We start from the raw sequence: 18069 nt of genomic DNA, 5'->3' as shown, positions 1-18069 counted from the left end.
GAAATTAAAAAATAAATAAATTAAGTGGGATTGTTAAACCACTAAAATTTGCAAAGTGTTCTGAGATAGCAAGACTTAACCAAATAGATTTTCAAGTTTAAATTTTTAAATGAAAATTTTCAGTATAATCACATCTATCAACAAAACCCAAGACAGACTGAATTATTAAAAAGCAAGACCATAGAAACTACAGAAACATTTAGAGGTATAATACCACAAAAATATCACAAAACTAGCAAATCAGACAATTTTCCAAAACTAGTTAAGATAAGACATGCCTGAATACACAAACTCAGCAACATTTTAAAAACAGAATGAAATAACACATTGGCTGTATCCGCACTAGGAAAGCTGCTAGATGTTTTGCATCAGCACTACCAATACTGTGAGCTCTAGTATAGGCAGGGAACTAGTGTCCTTATACCATTTAACTCTTTTGAGGAAGTCCTATTAGTAACAATTGCAGCTGTACCTATGCTGAAAAAACAGCAACAAATTTCCTATTATGGGGGCACCCACGATGCATCACCCTCTGCATAACTTTTCTCAAAAGGACATCAACCATGAGCTGTTTAAAACACACTCAAAAGCTTACAAACAAAAATTTCCCTACCAGTTTTGCAGCTAACAGTGGGAGGAAAAAAAAATCTCTGGTAGATCACATTGTTTAATTTTCTTATTTCCTTATTTGTACTGATTATCACTGTAACAGAAAAATGTGCCAGCTGTGTAAACAATGTATTACTTAACTGCTACTGCAGACTCCAGAGTAAACATTTTATAGTGGGCTCCCATAAACATGGGGGCTGGTTTAGTTCTCATTTTTTATTTTGCACAGATTAACAAGTATTTAAAAATAAAAATAATAATTTGGAGGCCATCTTCAAATTAAAACAGTAGCTGATGTTTTTTCCATTTTTGCAAACTCAGGAAAGCTAACAGCTTCCTTAACTCAAGCTGATAAGCCTACAAAACTACACTGATATGAGTAAACATAAAGGAATTATAACTACAGAATTATTGTCACACAAAAATCCTGTTTTCTTTAAAGGCTGTCAAATTCTACATAAATATTTTAATAAATATGTATGGTTTAATTATATTCCTTACTTCATGATTCATAATCTTCCCATAGGTTTCCACTAATGATTCTGCATAAAAGGGTGTTTCACCATACAGCATTTCGTACATACAGACACCAAGAGACCACCAGTCACATTCAGGTCCATATTTTCCCATGCCATCTTCCATTGCTTGCAGTATCTCAGGAGAGATGTAGTCAGGCGTACCCACTGCCACTGAAGATTGTACCTTAAAAATAAACAAGCGTCATTCTGGAAGGCTTCCAGGCTTCCTCAAGACAGCATTCTTAATCATATCTTAGTATTTTTGGCAGATGAAGACATTAGGAAATGCTTGTTTTTATAAAAGGGAAAAAGAATTATCAATCATAACACTAAAATGAACTAATTAATATGTACAGAAAATTCAAAACAAAGAGGCTACATTCAAGTGGACTCAGATGCAACTTCATTTAATACATTTTTGGCAAAACATAAAAGTTAATCAAAGGCAAATTATGATTTCCCAGTGCTCTAATGGTGAAATGTATACTCTGTGCAGTAGGAAATTCAGAACCACCAAACCTGATGGGATGAAAAAGGGAAGGGCGAGAAGACTGATGTAAACACCATTAAGACATGAAGAAAAAATGTTTTCGTCTCAGCGTATGTGCATGTTTAAGGATGTAAATGGCTGTCAAAGGTTGGGGTAGGAAGCGGGGAGAGCAGGGGGCTAACAAGCTTCCACTCTGTTTTCTATGCTCATTTTTGTGATTTAATTTTGAAGCACTGGAGGGAGTGCCCACTGAGTCTAGAGCTTGTTTTTTTTTTGTGTGTGTCATGTGTTGGGGTGGATGGAAAATGGCTTAACGTGGTGGATTACAGGATTGGGGAATTGGATGGGATAAGGAGATGAGCTACTAAGCTTCAATATACCCACATAAAAAGCAAGTTTGGGGGATGGTGGCAGGTATTTAGTTTTATGCTCCTTTGGCAAATTCCATTGAGATATCTTACAGCCAAGTTGGCATGGCTCATTCAAATCCCTTCTGCATATTATTTTGGATAACGCCAAGACAAATGCTTTAGGGTTGTGGAATGTCACCAGGCTCTGGAATGTTTCAGTGACAGTGGATGATGCTACAAGCATTATTTTGCCACGACTGGTTCCATTGGGTACTCATCATGCCACCAGCATTGCGCAAAACAGAGATGGGGCATTAGCTGAGATATTTGTATCAAATTTGCAGCGTACCAGATGGCCAGCTAGCATACCCTGGTTCTTTTGTCTAAAGGCACTTTCGGTGATTCTCAGGAGCTGAAACAGCTTGGGTGCAGACTGGAAGAGAGCTGGGAGACATCTGAAGTCTGATTTAATGCCAAGTTTACAAAGATTTCTGAATGAGGCCAAGAGATGTTATTTGTTCTGAGCTGTAGACATCGTGAGCAACTGTACAACAACTCAACTCTTGGGTGGGACACAGCCCGATTAATATAGGCTGCCTCAATTCATCTGCTGTTACAAGTTTGTTTCAACCTTTACACATAAGACAAACCGGCTCACAGTGAGGGGGGCTCTGAATCTTTTTAGTCTAAGAGCTGTGGGCTCCTGATGAATTACCTCCTCCCTCCCCCCCCTAGTTTGGTTGCCTTGATTTCTGATTAGTTTTTTCCCACGATTTCCAGGTGCTCTGAAGGTTGTGGCCTGTGGCTCTAATTCATATAATCAATTAATAATCATTAGCAACACAATCTTTAGATATTCCATAACACCAACAAGAAATTCAACAGCTAGCAATGGAATGGTTGACGATCAGATTGGTATAACTAATGCATATATACACTCATGTAGTCTCTATAAAATACTATGTAGACAAAATGTATGCAAAAATGTATATATTTTGATTTTACCTCTTTGCCCCTCCCTTGGAATGCTGAAAGTCTTCCTAAGGTAAATCTACATTGCAGCCAGGGATGTGAATGGCAGCTCATGTAGAAGTACCTGTGCTAGTCTAGTTAGCTCACTAAGAATAGAAGTGAGGACACACTGACTTCTGCACCAGCTGCACAAGTCAGTATGTACCTGGGGAAAGCAGCGCAGGAGTGTCAGATGGGCTTGTGTAGCTGGTGCTGAAGCTTGCAGCAGAGCATCCTCACTTCTATTTTTAGCAAGCTAGCTAGAGAGTACAGCTAGCACAGTAACTTCTACACAAGTTGCCATTCACATCCCCAGCTGCAATGCAGATGTGCCCTTAGGCTGCAGGCTCTTAAAGAGCAGGCACCTACTACAAAGACCCTGACTAAAATTTTACTTTATACATACAGTGCCATCGTCACTCATCTTCAAGCATGATCCAAAGTCTGCCAGGCGTATATGGCCATTCATGTCCAAAAGAACGTTATCAGGCTTTATGTCCCTGTTGTATTAAAAGAAATAAAGTGATGTCAATACAGTACAAACATGAAGCCAACGTTCTCATTGAAGTACTGGCTCTGCTGAGAAAACGCCAACATAAATTAATGCAGAAGTTAGTCCACTTATTGAAAGAAAAATTCTTTACTACACTGATGGTGTTGTTTATGTTTGGTTATCAGTTAAGTGCAGGGTATGTAGTAAGTTCAGAGAAACCTAATACTATGCCTGGAGCTGTACCACCCAGGCCTTTGATTTTGTCAAACCTGCAATGGTCAGGATTTGAACAGGAGAATTATGATAAAACCAAGTGATGCAGAAAGTCAATCTGAAGAGGTGATTCACATACTGTCTTGAAGAGCACCAATGTCTCAGCATAGTATTCTGCAGGGGAAGTAGAATCTTTTGTATTTGCCAAGTATCCTGACCAAATTCTAATCTGGGTACAGTTTTTCTGCCTCTCTCTAAACCCTCTGTTATTTCAATTCAAGACCATATTTTTCACTTCCTGTCCTAGGCTTGTCTGGTATGGTTATGCTCTGTTAAAACAGCTGTGCTGTTCCAGCCCAGAAGTAAGGTGTGTTTTAGGAGGTTGTAAAGTGATTCCTGCACGTATATAGCATCTGAAGTGCTTTACATGCCTACATGAGCAAAGGGGCTATAAACAAGTTAAGAAATGTATTAACAATAAGAGTACTGAGAGACAGCCAATTACCAATAACAGGTCTCCTAAACTACACAATACCACAACTTGCTAGGTAACAGCTGTATAGTTGTGTATAATATGCTGATGTTACTAAATGAAATGAACTACAAGTTCACGTTTGCTCTAGCTCATAACCTGATATTCTCTCTTACATCACTAATGTGGTCACAAATGTTACTGAATGGGCATAATGTAAATTTAATTTCATTTAGTCTCAAAATTAAATCATGTTTTCCTTCACCATTTTGTATTCACTCATCTTCACATCCACTTAAAAGTACTGGCAAATAAAATGGCTGTAGTACCGAGGACACAGAAGATAGTGCTGAAACTTAGTGGTTAAGGCAGGCAGACATTCTCTACTGATATTTCCTTATAAGTTCTCTCAAAGAATCTCCAAAGGGCAACAAGCCAGTGTGCAAGGGGAAAAACAAAATCGAATAGTTTTTAAATGATTTGTTCAATTTAGCAGTATAAAGAACATCCAACAGATGTACAAGTTAAGAAAGGGAGGAAGGCGGTGCATTTTATGTCAGTTTCATCCGCATCAATTCAGCGATATACCCCAACGTGCACTCTGCTAGTACATCATGGAACATCACCCCTCCATGGAATATAGTTGGATATGTGAGTTAGGCTATAAAATTAATTTAACTTTAAATAACGAGGCACAATTTGCTTAAAAAAACCCCAAACACCTTTCTGTACTGGGATACGTATTTAAAGAAAACTGCACATTATTGCTGAACAAAATGCTTTACTTCTGTAAATTTGTCCCAGCTACTTCAGCTATGCCCCAGGTCCACCCAATCCTCCAAAGTCCTGTACCCTCTATCCACTCTGGCCAGCTCCACCCCCCCCCATCCTCCCCCCATAAGTATACAGCGTAACTATTCATTTTGTGGATTTCATGTTTAAATTTGTGATACCTTAATGCCCCTCACCCTAGCTCATATTGAGGGACAGGAAGAGGGCTCAGACTGTCCAAAGAAGCAGGGTCCCCCAGACCCTAGAACACACAGCAGCCTGGGAGAACTCAGACCCCCGCAGAGGGGTAGGGTTTCTCCAGATCCAGGCGCGTACACACAGAAAGGGAGAATTCGGGGCTGTCAGGCTCCCCACCTCTAGACCCCCAACCTCCTCTACTACCTCTCACATTCTCCAACCTCTCGTCTTCTCTCGTCCCATTCCCCCAATCCCTACCTCCTTACCCGAACCACCCCAACACCTCTTCCCTCCCCAGCCACCCATTCATCCCACTCCCCAGCCTGAAACAACAGCTCTGAGAAATGTCTCTCATGCCTGGCAGTTCCCGTCCCCATGCCCCAGTGCAGGAGATTTTCTGATGTGTCAAACATACCTCTTCTCAGCTCCTCACTCATGTGTTCTAAGCTCCCCCCACCCAGAGGGGCAGGACTTCCCGTGAGCCAAGATCTGGAAGTGGAGTTAGGGAGGCAGGTTAGACCTCCAATTGATGGGCAAGGGCCCCCAGATCCTAGCGCACAAAGGGGGAGGGACAGAGAGCAGAGCTCAGACACCACAGGGGGGCAGTGATCCATCCAGGTCCCAGGAGGGGCTTAGGGAGTAGGTTCAGACACCCCTCCAGAACCTGGCTCACATGAGGGGGGCAGGGAAGGAGGGGTCACCCAACCCTGCAGATAGGTCGAGGCCCCCAGATTGTGGCACACACGGAAGGGGAATACGGGGCTGACAGGCATCCCAGCCCTATTCTCCCTCAGTTCTTCTTCCCTGCGTCTCACACCTTCCCATAGACCCCTCCCCTGAGCATCCCCTGGTCCCCCAACCCCTCTGCCACTATCCTCACCTCCTCTCTCACCCCTATTCACCATCCCTTCCCAGTAAGCATTTGCTTGTCTCATTTTCTTTTCTAAACAGTTTCAGCACCTTCTGAATATTCTGCTGTACTCAGATTACACTTCCCCAAAATAAAAATCCCCCTTTCATAGGAGGCAGATTGGAGTAATATGCCTATTTATTTAATTTCAAATTTCTGCCCTGGGTTGGATTTGAACTCTCAGTGCCCTGGGTGTTCTTGGATTCAATGACCAACACTCTCAGAGCCACCCAGATCCTGCAATGTGCAAGTAGTTTTTCAGATAGTTGGCGTGTCTCTCGGCACATGCTCTGTATAATCCACTTGGTGCATGAGCAGGCATGTGAGCCTTACTGTGCAATCTATTTTTCAAACACTGAAATCTGAATTCTCCCAAAGGGCTGGTGGATGCCACACACTCTGCTGGAGTAACCCTCAAATGTTTGAGACCCTGATGAAATACCTGAGCCTTCATTTGATCTCTAGTTATAAGCAAAAAATTTGCTAGAATGTGTCAACTTTAAGAAAAATCTGTTTTTTTTTTCCAGAGGCTGTCTTGGGAACCAGGTGATCAAATGACCCCAAAATTGAATCACTGACTGTACCCTCACATCCCCAATGAGGCACACCAAAATTCAAGGCAATCTGATTAGCTGCATGGATTTTGAGAGCACTTAGAACAGTCAAGTTTTAAACAGAAAGCTGGTCTTAATAAAGTAGAGCTATTGCTCTGCTATAATAAACAGTGTTGTTTTAAAACAAACATTCTTACTTTAGAGCCTATGGATTCTATCTCAAAGTAGGACATACTTTACAATTTCACTGGCTTTCTCCAGAGGGCCAAATAGATACAAGCAATCTTTATGGCTAACAGAGCATACATTCTCTAGAAATGATACACAATGTACATACCAATTCAAACAACAGCACAGAAGATTATTTTTCACATGCATGGTTTTATTTTCAGCTTTCAATAGTGACAACTTTGGTGTATATCATTTCAAGGAAATTAAATGACTGACTGTGCCTAAAGCCCAGATGCTTATGCCTACAATATTATCACTTAAATATACACTAGTGATAGTTCAAAAGTGCAGTATTTTCTGTTAGAACTCTCTAGATCCCTTATGCGTACCTGCACACACAGCTAACTGAATATCAATGCCTTACAACACTCCATACTTTACAACTGCACATTTAATCAGAAACAAAGTACAAGGTCAGAACATAAAAACAATGGCAAAGGTTTTCTGTACTAATGTCACTACTTTTTCATGACTAACATACTAAATGTTAAGTCTGAAAGCAAGTGTCAAGAAGAGCAATTCTCCTTTGAACAAGATTCTCACTATGCTGAACAAAACGTTTATCATGTGCTTCTTCCTAACAGCACTCCTGTTTACCCAAGGCTTTTCTGGAACTTGCATTTCTCGGAGTAACCTAACAATAAGGAAGTGTACAAAGTGTTCTTTGCTTTCCTGACTAATTTCCTCCCATAGAGGAAGGAAGGTTATTTTCTTAACCGTTTCAGAGCGTGAACTAAACTGATAACTCAAGCTTTTTACATTTATAGCATTGCTAAATGTTAGAATAGGTTGACTTGGAATACACACCAATACGTAAGACAGACAGACCGACCCACTCACCCCAACAACATAACATTTTACAAACAGTTAATATAGATAATGCAGACAGGTAGCCAACAGTTATTATAAAGGGTCCATTCTAAATATTTTCCTGCATGATACATCTGTTGAATTTATTTATTCAGAGAAGCTCAACTGAGATGCATCTGATTTTTGCCTGAATTTTCTAGCTGGGTTGAAGTGAGGCATTAAGTCATCAAGTGAATTGCCCAAAGTAACAAACTACAGGCGTGGCAACTGCTCATTAAACTCATTATTTTAATTCTTTAACTACTAAGACAACTATTTTTAATCAATTACATTTCACCACCTCTTAAATTTGTCATTTATAACTTGATGTATTGAGTTAAGAGTTTAAACAAGTATAATTAGCAAACAGACCCATACATTTGCCTGACATGACCACTGTATGTGCAGTTAATTCTGCACTGACACTTTCAGAATTGGGCATATGCATAATGAGGTGGATATTTTACCTGTGCACATAATGCAGCTGATGAATGGAATGTATAGCAAGCACCATTTCAGCGATGTAGAATTTGGCCATATCTTCAGGAAGCTTGTCTTCAAACTTACTGAGAAGTGTCAGCAAATCACCACCCACATAGTAGTCCATTACTAAATACTAAAAAACAAGAGAAATATGATCAATGCATGTTTGAGTCAGAATGGATAAATACAGGAATTAAATACAAGTAGCTCATTGTGGAACAAGAAGGATGCAAAAAGAGATTGTGGAAAAGGTGCGTGTGTGAAGAGAGGTCAAAATGGGCACTTTTTATGAACAAGTTACTATTAATTGCCTACTTTGCTGCAAATATTTCTGATTTTCTTTAATATAATCATAGCTTAAAATATCTTAAGCTAATGTTTTTGCTATCTCAGATCTGGTCATTATCATAAAAATGAGCAGAGAGAACATACAGCAGAGGGCAACCAAGACAATGATTTATGACAATCTAGCTTAGTTATTCAGAGAAGTGACAGAAACAAGGCCCATTTTCTTTAGGGAATTGGTTTTTGTGAGGTTCCGCACTAATTTAACAAAACCTTAACAAAACAAAAATCATGACCAAATCTAGCATATTAAGTTTCAAAGTTTCCAAGTGTGAGGATTCATATGGCATGGAAAAGAGGAAACTAGTTTAAAAACTATTTATGTACTGGAGAATTAATTTTAAATCCCTTTACACATCACAACATTAAATCCCTGTTTAGTTTGAACAGGAAACACTGGATTCTTCTAGTGGAATATGAAACTTTTGGAATGAGGAACAAATAAGATCTGCAATTAAATTCTTGTTTAGACAAGAAGTGTGTTTGGATTATAGGCATATTTTATGGTGTTCATAAGCCTGTGAGCAACAACAAAAATATGAGCCTGGAATATTCATTTTATTCTACTAAGCATCTGCTGCAGAAAACCAACTTTCTCCACAAATATTACATTGATTGATTGATAATGAAGAGAGATCAATCTGCGTGAAATACATAAATTAGTGAGGTAAAAGATGCTTTTCTAAACAAATACTTTCAATGAATTTAGTGCTCATTAAATAGATTGAAAGCCCTTGGCTTTGTGTATGCTAGCATTTTTCTTAAAATTTCTTACCACTGTATTACCACGGTTGGTAGCAAGAGAAGGGGCTTGCTAGAGCACAGGCCAGCTGTGAGCTAGATTCACAAAAAAGTGCTCTAAACACCAATCTACAGAGTCATTCTCATGCTTGCTGTCTCCCACGCCCCCGCGCTCCCTCCACCCAATGATTCTTTCATTATTTATCCACAGTGGACCACAGACATATTTTAAATTATTTTTTGACACTCCCCCCAGCCACCCACCTGAATTAGAATTTAGCCCATGACCTAGGGACTGATGGCTATATTTCCAATTACTAATCCAGAGCCATTCTGTGTGACCCTTCCTCCCACCCAGTGGGATATAAAATGCTAGCAATGATCTTCCTTATCCTCAGTAACAGACTTTTACCAAAGTAAATACTTAATTCTGTTGCTCATGGTAGAGCAATCTGAATTCCATTCAGTTCCTGAAGGAGGGAAAAACAGACTCCCTTCCTACAAGGGAAAGAGATTAAGTCAACAAGACCATAAAGTAAAAGAGAAGGCAAAGGGTAACTGCCCTTTTATTTACTCAAACTTTTGCTGGAAACAAAAGGACACCCCAAACGGCATATGCAGTGTTGTAGTTCGGTTGATCCCAGGATATTAGAGGGACAAGGTGGGTGAGGTCATATTTTATTGGACCAACCTCTGTTGGTGAGTGACAAACTTTTGACCTTACACAGAGCTCTTCTTCAGGTCCTGTATCCAATAAAAGGTATTACCTCATCTACCTTGACATCCCAAAAGGTGTGTCTTGACATTGCCCTCCACACAACTGTTCATGTACAGCTTAACCCTAGGGCAAATATTTGCTTATGCTGACAATGGATTGCTTGTGTAACTTGGCAAATTTTGAATGTGCATTGGGAACAGTGTGTTTGACACAAAGATAAATTTACATATGAATGTACATCCTACTCTGTGTATGCAATGTCCAGACTCCCACTGTCTTTCTGCAAGGTAGTTTTATTATAAGTTCCAATGTGCTTGAATCTGGAACATGGAGTGTTCTTCGAAAGAAATAACTGTTTGAATGGTCTTTTTCAAATTGTATGTGTTTCATAAACCATTATGTGATGTTTCACCTACCCCAAAATATACTTCATTAAGTAAACAAAGGGGTACTTTTAAGTGACTTTTATTCCTAAAACTGTCTATATGAAAAGCAATCAGAACAACCATAACATTTGAGGTTAGACCATCCCAGAATCTGTAGTATGGAAAACAACATTCCGAGTATCTGTCCCAGAATACTTAGAAATTGCAGCAATGGAATGCGTGGACATCTGGCATGGGCATTCCTGTTCATACAGTCCATGCTAGTGTGAGAAAAAGCTAGAGGAATTTGCTTTTCTTCACTTCTACTGCAAATTGAGGAACTGGTAGGAAAAACTTCCTGCTACTTTAAAGGTCTATGAATATTTCCATGACAAGCACATTTTTTTCAAGTTTCATAAAGTATATGCAAACAATTTGTTGCATGCAAGCTAAATGTACTAGAAGATGAGATCAGTGTAAACAATAAACAGGATCTCAAGACCTGAAGAGTCACTGTTGATTAAAAAAACTATTTTAGTAAGTAAATACTCTAGAGATTAACACACTGTTCAACATTTATTTCACCAATCCTTAAATGAATATTGGGAACACTTTACTCAATGTAATAATAGTCTTATAAAGTTCTACTCCTCTCATCAGCTGAAATACTAGGTTGTAATTTCCTACAGCAAAAAGATGGTCCTTCTCCTTTTCCTAATATTGGAATTACTCCAGTATCACAAAGTTTGCTTTATATCATTAATAGAACCAATAGATACTAATAGGTTCTGTATTTATTGCAAAAAACTGAAAGTATAACACTGTAGGTTAAATTATTAGAGTGCATCAGAGCTGGTTTCATGGGTCTTATCTAAAGGAGAAAAACTACCAATAATGGAGTAGCTGCTTGGGGCCAGCAATAGGGTGACCAGACAGAAATGTAAAAAATCGGGGTGGGGGTAATAGGAGCCTATATAAGAAAAAGACCCAAAAATCGGGACCGTCCCTATAAAATGTGGACACCTGGTCACCCTAGCAGGCAATAATGTAACAATTAACTTAGACAAACACTCAAACACACTTACCACCATGTCACAATAACCTGCTCTGAGTAGGTTTTTATGACAGTAGAAAAAATGTCTGAGCCCCATCTTCACTGGTTCAACTGCACTATTACGTGCTGTTACTGTAATACGTGTACTATTTTTTCTAGTGTAGATGCACCCTTTGAGGCAGCTCAGTAAAATGTTACCCAGAAGCACTACATTTTGGAAAGGCTTCAGGTGTAATTAAAGGAACAATTCTGTAAAAATGCATGGGTTTGAAGGCAGGGTGCAGACTGGTCACTGAACACTGAGCCTCGGCTCAGAGAAGCTGTGCTAGAGTGGCATTCAATTTATGGTACATCTACACTTATGGCAGGGTACAAAGTACAGACACTGCATGCCACTAGCATGGGTATCAATAGCAGCGTAGACTGAGGCACAGCTTAGCTGAGTAGACTGCCATATGCATTTGAACCCTAGGGTATATACCCCATATGTCTCTACATACCCAAGCAATGCCTCCCATGTCTACCTGGCTGGTTTTAGCTGTATATAGTGTCCTACTGCTTCCCCATTGCTGGAGCCTTCCATTGCTGCTGGAACTTTTTCCCATTGCCTCCCCCTGCCGGAGCCTTCCATTGCTGCGGTGAAAGGCTCCAGCAGCTAGCCTTTCCCTGCTGCCTCAGCCTTTCCCTGCTGCATGTAGCTATGTGTACCCTACACATTGCCATTATGTGCAGACGAGACTTTAGAGAGGTAGAATGCTGTTCTTCATCCACAAAGGATAAAGGTTTGAATCAGGAATCTCACATCTCAGAGAAGCACCCTAACCAATGGGCTAAAAGTTACAGAGAAAGCTGCATTACCACCAGCTGCTCCACCTCCCATTTTGTAAATGACATCTCAGTCCCAAAAAAAATATTTTTGGGGGTTAAAATTATCCAGTGAATTCATGTAAAACTTCATGAATAATTTTTGTTCGCCAAAAAATGTGTGTTTTTTGGTGAATTTACTATTCACTGAAACACCGCACCCAGCTCTACTGTCTTCATGTTTCAACCTACTGTATTTTGTCACGACCCAACCAGCACTCCATGACAGAATAAATGTAGATCATACACTAAAATGATAACTGTGAATGTCTACTGTATAATCCTCAATTTGGTTAAACATTTCTAATGCAAATAAATTTTTTTCTTCAATGAATCATTGCAGATAATATGCAAAAAAACTGAATATGTAATCCATTGAAATACTGATGCATAATATCTGCTACTTAATATTTTTAGGACATGGGTAATGTTTTTCATCATTTTTATTGAAGCTTTTCCAATATAAAGCTAAGCACAATATTTCAAATAAAATCAACAGATTTATGACAATGTTAGTGGAATAAAACTGACCTCTGTCATTTATAAAATGCTATGAAGGAAATCTCAGTTCAAAAAACAATTTTTTGCACATTTTAAACTGTAGAGTGAAGTAAAATTAAACTTCATAGCAACTTTCACTGAGTCACTGTCAAGGTAAAGAAAATCTACAGAATCAATATATTATTAACAAGTCATTCACAAAATTAAACACATCTAATATACTGTATTTCACAGTAGATCAGTATATTTTAGATGATTTACATGGGACAATTAAGTATACTCTAAAACTACATTAAATTTGTTTTCAGTGTCCTAGAGTTACATTAAGTCTTCTGAAGTGTTTTTATGTAAGGGAAGAACAAAGATGTGAAGTGCTGCAACAAGAAACAAAGAGAACTGATTTATTGCTTTAAAACCCTCAGACTTATGTTAAAAACAAACTTATTTCTGATAAGTAACAAAACTTTTGTATTTAATGGTGAAGCAAACATACCAAATAGTTCTCATCCTGAAAGGCATAGTGCAATGTAGTAATCCACTGACAATCTCCATTCACCAAAACATTTCTCTCTTCTCGGAAACAAGCTGTCTAAAGGAACGAGGAAAAAAGGTATTGTCACAGTCCACAAGAAGCCTCTGCAGGATTCACACATATGCATGTTTTATGGGATTATTTAAAATTTCTACACAGAAGTCTCTATTCATTGGAATTTAGTCTGCACGAGTGATAAGCCAGGAAAGCTCTGCAGGCTTCTGTGGTTAGGCATCCACTCCTCCTAATCCCGAGTGCTACCTTTTTAAAAACAATTTAGCTTGAGCCACTCAAGTCCTTTCTTCCCTCATGTACTAAAAAATATGTTTCCACCCCACCGCAATCTGTAGAAAAGGACAACTGCATAGAAGGATAAGACCTGTGTGAAAATATATCTATGCAGCCACAGTTTAATGGGTCAGTTTCTAACAATCCCTCTAGTGAGGGCCTCAGATAATATAAACCAGACAGGAAATCTACAAAAATCCATATTGTTTCCCACACTAATATTCTGCATAAAATACTGCACTTTTCAGGAGTCTCCCCATACTTCAGACAATGCACAGAGTAACATTTATAAAATAATTTGCACGAAAGAGTATCCCAGCTCAGCTCCATATACGTTTACATACAACCAATCTCATTACATTTTTAGGAAGAAGTCTCATCTTGAGTTTATTAATGGCTTTCTTGGCCAAACACACTGGTCAAGATTCTTTTACCACCATAAATTGAGGCTGCCACTATCCATATATTCTTTTTATTTCCATTCCCCATTGTCAAGCTCAACAATCTAATTCAACTGGTGTAGAAACTGATTAAATTGGTGCAACCCTGTATGTGGACACTAATTTTGGATTAAAAGTGCCTCGTTTAAATTAGGGCTGTCGATTAATCGGTTAACTCACGCAATTAACAAAAAAAATTATTGTTTAACAGTGCAATTAATCGCGATTAGAATACCAATTGAAATTTATTAAATTTTTGATGTTTTCTACATTTTCAAATATATTGACTTCAATTACAACATAGAATACAAAGTATACAGTACTCACTTTATATTATTTTTATTACAAATATTTGCACTGTAAAAAATGATAAACAAAAGAAATAATATTTTTCAATTCACCCAATACAAGTACTGTAGTGCAATCTCGATCATGAAAGTGCAACTTATAAATGTATTTTTTGGTTACATAACTGCACTCAAAAACAAAACAATGTAAACTTTAGCGCCTACAAGTCCACTCAGTCCTACTTCTTGTTCAACCAATCGCTAAGAGAAACATGTTTGTTTACATTTATGGGAGATAATGCTGCCCACTTCTTAATTACAATGTCACTTGGAAGTGAGAACAGGCATTCGCATGGCACTGTTGTAGCTGGTGTTGCAAGATATTTACATATCAGATGCGCTAAAGTTTCATATGCCTCCTCATGCTTTGGCCGTCGTTCCAGAGGTCATGCTTCCATGCTGATGACGTTTGTAAAAAAATAATGTGTTAATTAAATTTGTGACTGAACTCCTTGTGGGGGAGAACTGAATGTCTCCTGCTCTGTTTTACCCACATTCTGCCATCTATTTCACGTTATAGCAGTCTCGGATGGTGACCCAGCACATGTTCATTTTAAGAACACTTTCACTGCAAAATTGACAAAACACAAAGAAGATACCAATGTGAAATTTCTAAAGATAGCTACAGCACTTGATCCAAGATTTAAGAATCTGAAGTGCCTTCCCCCTGAGAGGGATGAGATGCAGAGCATGCTTTTAGAAGTCTTAAAAGAGCAATACTGATGCGGAAACTACAGAACCCAAACCACCAAAAAAGAAAATCAACCTTCTGCGGGTGGCATCTGACCCAGATGACAAAAATGAACATGCATCGATCTGAACTACTTTAGATTGTTATCGAGCTGAACCTGTCATCAGCATGGACGCATGTCCTCTGGAACAGTGGTTGAAGCATCAAGGGACATATGAATCTTTAGCGCATCTGGCATGTAAATATCTTGCAACACCAGCTACAACAGTGCCATGCGAATGCCTGTTCTCACTTTCAAGTGACATTGTAATTAAGAAGCGGGCATCACTGTCTTCTGCAAATGTAAACAAACTTGTTTGTCTGAGCGATTGGCTGAACAAGAAGTAGGACTGACTGGACTTGTAGACTAAAAGTTTTACATTATTTTATTTTTGAATGCAGGATTTTTTTTGTACATAATTCTACATTTTTAAGTTCAACTTTTATGATCAAGAGGTTGCACTACAATACTTGTATTAGGTGAACTCAAAAATATTTCCTTTGTTTTTTAGTGCAAATATTTGTAATAAAAAATAAATAAAGTGAGCACTGTACACTTTGTATTCTGTGTTGTAATTGAAATCAATATATTTAATTATGTAGAAACCATCCAAAAACATTTAAATAAATGATATTCTATTGTTTAACCGCACAATTAATTTTTTTAAGTGCTTGACAGCCCTAGTTTAAATTTATTACTTACTACTTAAGGAATTGGTACTTCTAAACTAAGGTAGTTAGATTCGTACAATTTCACTGTGAAACTGGTGGTGCTGAAAGGTTATGAGAAAAGTCAGGAGAGTAGCAACAGCCACCTGCCTGGACTCAAGGGAGTCTGTGAAGAGGAGCCTGCACAGATTGCTGGAAGGCGGTGAGTTTATCCAGCAACCATTATCACATGCAGCAGTGAAGAGGTGCCTAAGAGGGATGGGGAAACTTGTTCACTGGAGATGGATGGAATTGATTTATATTAGTGTGTGGTGATCCATGTATTTTCTCTTGGGCTAGTAGGCTCAGGCCTGGTCTATGCTTAAATTAGATCATCCTAGCTACATTGCTCAGGACTGTGAAAATTTTCATGCCCTGAAAGACATAGTTAGATCAACCTAACTCCCACTGTAGATGCAGTTAAGTCGACAAAAATTCTACCATTGACCTAGCTACCGCCTCTCAAAGAGGTGGATTAACTACATCTATAGAAAAACCCCTTCCATCAACATAGGAAGCATCTATACCATGGCACTGCAGCAGCTGTAGTGTAGACATGGCCTTAGCACTCAGCAAGGAGGAGTCAGGAAAGCTTTCAAGCCCTCTTGATGCTGTGTAAGTATTTACATAGTTAGACCTCTTTCCTCAACAGTGCCCTGCATTGTCCATGAGCTGCATTTTACTTTACACAGATTTATGTAACATTATAAGTTACTGTGACTTGTATTTTGCCAATGTAATAGCAATTACTCTAAGCAGACCTGAGCATATGTTATTTTGGATAATTTCTCTCAGTAGGATCTCTAACCACTATTTATTAATTTGTAAAGTTCCTATTAGATTAGCACATATATGCGCTTTTTGGAAACGAATAACTTCTAAAGAAAAAAACTAAAATATTTCAAATGCTTTGTTTACACAGCTATCTACTCACCTACTTTTATCTGTGTTTCCAGAATATTAGTTAATTATCTTTAGTAATGAAAATCCCATTACAAAATGTAGGATACACTTCCTGAAGGCTTGTTTTTCAAATATAAGAATAAGTTCGTTTTCAACAATTTTTTTCTTTCACATAGTCACAGCAACAGAAATCTGAGGCTTCCATGTAATCTTTAACTTGCCTTTATTGTAAACAAAAATCTGGCCAATATAATTCAGGGTAAAAACTAGGGCAGACTGTCTGGTAAACGAATACACAGTAATGCTGAGAACAACAGATGCCTGGAAGGGACTGTCAGACTTGATTGCATTAAAGCAGCTCACTTTTTAAAAAAAAAGAATGAAGCTCCTATACTCATGAAATAATTCTCTCTAATCTGGAAGAGCATCAATGTAATTTTCCCTAATGCCATTTTTTAAAATTCTCTGCATTAGAAAACATAGTACTTACCTCTGCCCTTTTAAGCATTTCCCATTTATTTAGAATTTTCATTGCATAAATGCGTTCTGTGCTCTTCATTTTAACAACCGCAACCTGGAATAATAATTTTGTTTAACAAAAACAAAAGGAATGTAACAGTTTCAACACATTTTTTTCCAACAGCTGATAAATGACGCAAAACATCCTTTAATAAAATCATGATTACTGAAGAGTAAGTAATTAGTGACCAAAGGCAGTGAACAACTTGCTGAACATATTGGTAAGTTATTTTTCCCTTCTAAGAACTGAGTCGTAAAAGCACATTACTACTCATTTACTTGACACAGTGTGCCATGTGTGGTCAACAGTTCATGATCAAGTGGATGGGGGATGGTACAGGAGGAGCATGAAGTCTTTTATATGAAGATGTGTAGTAAAGCTACATTGTTTGCAAAGAACAAGCAATGTTTGTATACCATGCCTTTAGCCAATGAAAGAACATTTAAAAGGACAGCCACAGAGAACAGAAAAACTGCTAACCAAAGGGAAAACAAATCAGAAGCCAGCCAGAAGCACACTGATATATCAGACACCTGATATTGGAGAACTTTTATACGCTGCATACTGCTTAAAAAAAACAGAAGCAGAGCTAGTTAGCATGTACACTATTTTATTTGAGTTGTACCACGTACCCTACTTGTCAAAGACTTGCTTATGCTGCTCCATCTTGGACAACAGTCATGTATATGGCTGTATAATGGAGAGAGGGTGGAAGAGAACATTCTCTAGGACTGTACCTTACTAATATGGCAAACTATACACTGAGGCTATGTCTACACTAGAGAGCATACAGCAGCACAGCTGTACTGATGCAGGGAGCTCTCCCGTCGATGGAGCACTGTACACACTACCACATATGGC

At 38.5% G+C, this 18069-nt stretch overlaps 1 protein-coding gene across 3 annotated transcripts in view; it reads right to left on the bottom strand.

The window, feature by feature from the left end:
• Positions 1-18069, bottom strand: part of CDC42BPB (CDC42 binding protein kinase beta) — a 121302-nt gene that overhangs the window by 53199 nt on the left and 50034 nt on the right. For all 3 annotated transcript variants that reach the window (XM_045013795.1, XM_045013796.1, XM_045013794.1), the window contains exons 3-7: positions 17179-17262; positions 13234-13329; positions 8137-8285; positions 3385-3478; positions 1111-1311 (exon numbers count right to left, since the gene is read on the bottom strand). In XM_045013795.1, coding sequence (XP_044869730.1) covers positions 1111-1311; positions 3385-3478; positions 8137-8285; positions 13234-13329; positions 17179-17262 — 624 coding nt within the window. The remainder of the gene's footprint in view (positions 1-1110; positions 1312-3384; positions 3479-8136; positions 8286-13233; positions 13330-17178; positions 17263-18069) is intronic.

Source organism: Mauremys mutica, chromosome 4 (assembly GCF_020497125.1).
Source record: "Mauremys mutica isolate MM-2020 ecotype Southern chromosome 4, ASM2049712v1, whole genome shotgun sequence".
Taxonomy (NCBI): Eukaryota; Metazoa; Chordata; order Testudines; family Geoemydidae; genus Mauremys; species Mauremys mutica.
Note: the sequence above shows the minus strand (reverse complement) of the source record. Positions and strands in the feature narration are given on the sequence as shown.